This window comes from Aristolochia californica, unplaced genomic scaffold (assembly GCF_029961685.1).
Source record: "Aristolochia californica isolate CCGP_79_NKW_82.1479 unplaced genomic scaffold, dmAriCali1.0.hap1 SCAF_14, whole genome shotgun sequence".
Classification (NCBI taxonomy): Eukaryota; Viridiplantae; Streptophyta; class Magnoliopsida; order Piperales; family Aristolochiaceae; genus Aristolochia; species Aristolochia californica.
In genome coordinates, this window is record NW_027181815.1 from 1,256,093 (window position 1) to 1,261,942 (window position 5,850).

At 43.3% G+C, this 5,850-nt stretch overlaps 1 protein-coding gene across 1 annotated transcript; it reads left to right on the top strand.

The window, feature by feature from the left end:
• Nucleotides 1-538: 538 nt before the first annotated feature.
• Nucleotides 539-4,383, top strand: LOC137950163 (glutamate receptor 2.8-like). Its single transcript, XM_068796544.1, has 5 exons — nucleotides 539-749; nucleotides 1,379-2,715; nucleotides 2,847-3,159; nucleotides 3,331-3,737; nucleotides 3,820-4,383. Exons 1-5 carry the CDS (start codon nucleotides 629-631, stop codon nucleotides 4,381-4,383), a joined length of 2,742 nt encoding a protein of 913 aa, XP_068652645.1. The 5' UTR covers nucleotides 539-628.
• The last annotated feature ends 1,467 nt before the right edge of the window (nucleotides 4,384-5,850 follow it).

Genomic DNA, 5,850 nt, shown 5'->3' on the forward strand with positions numbered 1-5,850 from the left:
TGACAGTGGCCTCCATTCATCCACGCCATGCTTCAGTTGAATTTCTCCCTATAAATTTCGATCAAGCATATTGGCTGTGTAAGAAATGGTCAAACAGTTCTGTGATTCTGGATATCTTAGTGGCTTCGAAGATAATTTACAAGCCTAGATGGGAACCTCGCGGGAAGCTTCAAATCTTCAACTCGACCTAATGAAGCAACCGATTGAACGATATAGAGGGACCCATTAGACGTTATTCATGGGTTTATGGGAGGATAACAACTGACAGAAAAATGATGCTTCCAGCTATAATCTGGATTTTCCTACTTTTTTGCCTCGATTGGCTTTTAATCACGTAAACGGAACGTAAGATTTGTTCAAACCCCTCTCGCCGGCTATCCATTTTTATTTTGTTTGCTATCTTCGAGTCTTCTCTCTTGCTTATAAAACGAAGTCGGTTAAGGAGAGGATTTGCGGTAGTAAATCAGTCTCTGGCTTCAGGATGGGAAAACGAGCTCAGCTATCCTCTCTCTTCTTCCTCCAGGCCTCCTGTTTTCTCTTCCTGGTCAAGGATTTGGTCACTGCTCAAAACACAACGGAGGTGTTTGACGTTGGCGTAGTTCTTGACTTGGGGACGGAGATTGGGAAGATGAGTGAAACCTGTATCTCCATGGCCCTCTCAGACTTCTACACGACTCACAATTACACTACCAAGCTGGTTCTCCATACGAGAGATTCAAAGAAGGACATAGTTGGAGCTACATCTGCTGGTACTAATCAAACCTTCTCACACTTCTCATCGTACGTTATTAATCGTTTTTCTTCTGGGTCTTTAAATGTCAACACAATCCTATTAGCTGCTTGCGAAGATACTGCAACTTATAATCGCCAATGTGAATAAACATGGGAGAATTCATGTATGTCCCTGTTACAGTGTCATGAAACTATTAGAACCTTAGAGGGCAACAGGAGAAGCTTCCTTCTTCCATGACAACCACTAGAAACAGCCAAATGGTTGGCTTTTTAATCTCATTGACTTTCATTTATCTTGTCAAAAGATTATTTTTTCTTGTTCTTCCTCCATGCTGATGTTGGATATGAGGACTCTCTCAGACCATATTTTATCTTTTCAAATGTTCTTCGATCTCGTGTCTTCTCTCCTATGGTTTCTTTAGCTGCATCTGAGCACGGAGGCACCGATCCTTTCAAAATCTCATATATAAACGTTAATTTCCACTTGTTTATTTTAAATTTCAAGTGGATTTCATGCTTGCTTATCAAATTTTTAATAATGAAAACAAGTGAAGTCACTTTGACCGTAAGATCATTAAGGTAATGATCTCTTGTTAATTACAATAAGATTTGAATTTTAATGTATAATTGTTTATATGAAATGCAGCTTTGGACCTGATGAAAAACGTCCAAGTGAAAGCCATTATTGGACCTGAAACATCTGCTGAGGCAAAGTTCTTGATAGATCTTGGCAACAAAGTGCAAGTACCCATCATCTCGTTTTCAGCCTCCAGCCCTTCTCTCTCTTCCATTCGAGCTCCTTACTTCATCCGCACCACACAGAACGACTCTGCGCAAGTAGGAGCTATCTCAGCCATTATTCAAGCGTTCAGGTGGAGGCAAATCGTTCCCGTTTACGAAGACACGGATTACGGAAACGGAATCATCTCTTACCTCACCGACGCCTTGGAAGAGATCAACGTGATAGTGCCGTACAGAAGTGTCATCCCTCCCCATGCGACCGACGATCAGATTGAAGCAGAGCTGTACAAGCTGATGACTATGCAGACGAGGGTCTTCGTGGTCCACATGTTTATGGCGCTTGGGATGCGCTTCTTTACCAAGGCGAAGGAGATAGGAATGAGGAACGACGGCTATGTGTGGATCATAACCGACGGGATGACGAATCAACTGGATACAGTGAATTCCACTGTTATCGATTCCATGCAAGGGGTCTTGGGCGTTAAACCTTACGTGCCAAGGTCGAGAGCGCTTGAGATTTTCACAGTGAGAATGGAAAGGAAACTAGTAATGGAGAACACAAACGGCACAAGACCAAAACTAAGTGTTTTTGGGTTATGGGCGTATGATACGGTCTGGGCTCTGGCTGAGGCAGTTAATAAAATCGGTAAAACCAAATCGGGCTTCGAAAAGCCGAAGGGTACTGGTGACAATTCCACTGACTTGGCTTCACTGGGTGTCTCTCAGATCGGTCCAAAACTTCTTGAGGCGATGATGAATACAAGGTTCAGAGGTCTTAGCGGAGACTTTCAACTCATCAACTGGCAGCTTCAGTCTCCAGCTTTTCAAATCGTCAACATCGTGGGTAAATCAGGGAGACACATCGGTATTTGGAGACCCAGATACGGGATTTCTCGAAACTTGAGTGCTATAAACATGATCTACTCGACTTCAAAGGATGATCTCAAAGTCGTGATATGGCCGGGAGATACAACGGAAGTGCCGAAAGGTTGGGAGATTCCTACAAACGGTAAGAAGCTAAGGATTGGAGTTCCTTTCAAAGACGGATTTAGTGAATTTGTGAAGGTTGACCGGGACTCTGCAACTAACGCGACCAAGGTTACCGGGTTCACTATAGATGTCTTTAACGCTGTGTTGGCGGAGTTACCCTATGCTCTCCCTTACGAGTTTGTTCCCTTTGAGGGTCCAGTTGGGAAGAGTGCAGGAACTTACAATGATCTCATCTATCAAGTTTACCTTCAGGCAAGTTACATATCCGAATTCATCTAACTCTTTTATTGAATTGATCTTGTTTTCTCCATTTAATTATCAAATCCATGACGAACATTGTCACTTTGTGTCTAATCTTTTCGTTTTGTGATGCATCGAATCAGAACTACGACGCCGTGGTTGGGGATGTGACGATTACTGCCAACAGATCTTTGTATGTGGATTTCTCGCTTCCTTATACAGACTCCGGGGTATCCATGGTCGTGCCTATCAGAGATGATAACAAGAAGAACGCGTGGGTATTCTTGAAGCCATTGTCGAAAAATCTATGGTTGATGACTGGTGCAGCCTTCATTTTTACTGGTTTCGTAGTGTGGCTGCTTGAGCACCGTATAAATCCCGAATTCAGGGGTCCTCCATCCCAGCAGGCGGGCATGATTTTCTGGTTCTCCTTCTCCACCCTCGTCTTTGCTCACAGTTAGTAAATTCTTCCCTTCCAACTCTCTACTCAAAAGTTGTAGCCTGGATTCCGATATCCTTAGCGTATTCTCGCGCTAACCAGTACTTCAACTTATCGGTGCATCAGACTAGAATTTTAGGCATTAGCCACGAAGATAATGAGCTAATTTCTGATGGTCTTCGTTGCAGAAGAGAGAGTACTGAGCAATTTGGCAAGGTTCGTGGTGATCATATGGGTGTTCGTCGTATTGATCCTGACTTCCAGCTATACAGCAGGCCTTACCAGTATGCTCACAGTACAGCAACTTATGCCCACTGTTACTGATGTGAATGAACTCATAAAGAACGGTGACTATGTGGGCTACCAGCAAGGATCCTTCGTTTTGGGCCTCTTGAAGAAACTGAAGTTTGATGAATCCAAACTCCGGGTTTATAACTCTCCAGATGAATATGCAGAAGCTTTATCAAAAGGAAGCAGAAATGGAGGCGTTGCTGCAATCTTCGATGAGATCCCCTACATCAAGGTCTTCCTTGCGCAGTCCTGCAACCACTACACCATGGTCGGACCCACTTACAAAACCGACGGATTTGGACTGGTGAGTTTCATCCATTTCTACGTCTCTGTATCTCTATGTAGATGATCTGTTTCTTCTAACATCATCTATTTTTAATTAACAGGCCTTCCCGAAGGGATCTCCACTGGTCTCCGATGTTTCAACAGCAGTGCTGAACGTAACAGAGGAACCCACAATGGTAGCAATAGAACAAGCATGGTTTGGTCAGAGTACTTGTACAGACAGTGCAGCCGCCCTCCACTCTAACAGCCTCACCCTTGAGAGCTTCTGGGGTTTATTCCTCGTTGCCGGAATAGCCGCAGCGGTTGCCCTTTTGATATTCTTAATTTCTTTCCTTCGGAAAAATCGACATGTGTTACTGAATGCCGACTCCGACCGGTCGCTCTTCCAGAGAGTGTTTGACATGGTAAAGCATTTCGATCAGAGAGATCTCTCATCTCATACGTTCAGGAGGGATGGGGAAACGGAAAGAATAGCTGGCAGCGAGGCAAAACAAGCAGAAGTGCCTACACCTCGCATTCATCCATGGCAGAGTCCGTCAAGCTTTTCCAACAGTCCAGTCAGGGACGTTGTTACTGATGAAGATGAAGGGTTTACCTCTATTGAGCTAATTAGTAGTCCAGTCATGAAAAATCCTAGCCGTGAGATAACCACGGAGAAGGAGTGAATTAGCAGAATCAGGGGATAGTAATTTGGCTCACTGAGGTGTTATTTTTCTTTGTAACATATGGAATACTGGTTTTAATATGCTTTTTAGTAATCTTTTAGTTACCGGAGCTCATCAATGGAAAGTAGCTAACCTTCTGTTGAGATAACTTATCAGCTCTGAAAAGCCAGAGACTAGGGAGCATCAATGATATTGCTTGCAGTATTCATGACTACATCTGAGTCGCCGGAATATGAATCGATGTCTGTCAATGCCAATTTTCTTCTTGTTATGTTTAACCAAATTATGGTGTGGGGCCAGTGGGCCCATGTAATATTCTCTATTTGTCTTATGTACCCTAAGTTAGGAAACAGTAGGTTTTTAATAAAAAGAAAATCGGGAAACCGAGAGTCATCGCTCTCGTCTTCTCCCTTCCCCTTTCGTCTTCTTCTCAATCCGATCTAGATTTTCAACTCAAAAATCCTAACAAACTATCACTAGGAGGCTTCACAAGAGACCAAGTCTCATTTTGTTGTAGTGATTGTAACTCTTCATTCATCGCGGCAACCCACTCAGCCGCATTCGTAGAAGAAATGGCTTCCTCGTAGGAGGATGGCTCACTATACTCCACATCTTCGGCAACTGCCAAACATTAAGCAAAATCAGAGTGTCCATACCTAGTGGGTAGTCAAATTTCTCTTCTAGCGCGGTCCCTTGCCAATAAATATGGTTGTGCATCGTCTTGGCCTATCACATCATCTTGTGACGTTGCCTCATCACCTTCTTGGACCGAAACTTCGAAATCCACCATCTTTGCAACTGTTTCATTTTCCTTAATAGTCGGCTCGGGTGCAACATCTATTTCTTTCAACATTGCCAACTCGTGGAAAATGACATCTCTAGATATGAGAAACTTGGATGATTCGGGACACCACAATCTATACCCCTTCACATTTTCGGGATACCCAAGAAAAACACATTTCTTCGATCTAGGCTCTAACTTTCCTTCATTCACATGAGCATATGCGGGACAACCAAACACCGTCAAACTAAAATAATCGGTCGGCTTACCAGACCACACCTCCTCGGGCGTTTTGCACTCAATTGAAGTGGTAGGAGATCGATTCACTAAATGGCATGCTGTGTTGACAGCTTCCGCCCAAAACTCCTTACCCAAATCCGCATTGGAAAGCATATTCCTAGCTCTCTCAAATAGTGTCCTATTCATCCTTTCTGCAACACCATTTTGTTATGGAGTGTTGACCGCTGTCTTGTGCCGAACAATTCCTTCGGTCTTGGAAAAATTATCAAACTCCCGGTTGCAAAACTCTAAACCATTATCGGTTGTCAACCTCTTTACTTTCTTTCCCGTTTAGTTTTCTAAAAGTGATTTCCATTCTCGGAATGTGCGGAACACTTCACTTTTCTCTTTAAAAAAATAGACCCAAACCTTCCTTGAAAAATCATCAATGAAAGTAAGCATGTAAC

Coding starts and splice junctions, on each gene's coding strand:
- LOC137950163 (XM_068796544.1), top strand. CDS start 629: ATGAGTGAAACCTGTATCTCCATGGCCCTCTCAGACTTCTACACGACT. Junction 750..1,378: donor AGTTGGAGCTACATCTGCTG/GTACTAATCAAA, acceptor TATGAAATGCAG/CTTTGGACCTGATGAAAAAC. Junction 2,716..2,846: donor TCTATCAAGTTTACCTTCAG/GCAAGTTACATA, acceptor GCATCGAATCAG/AACTACGACGCCGTGGTTGG.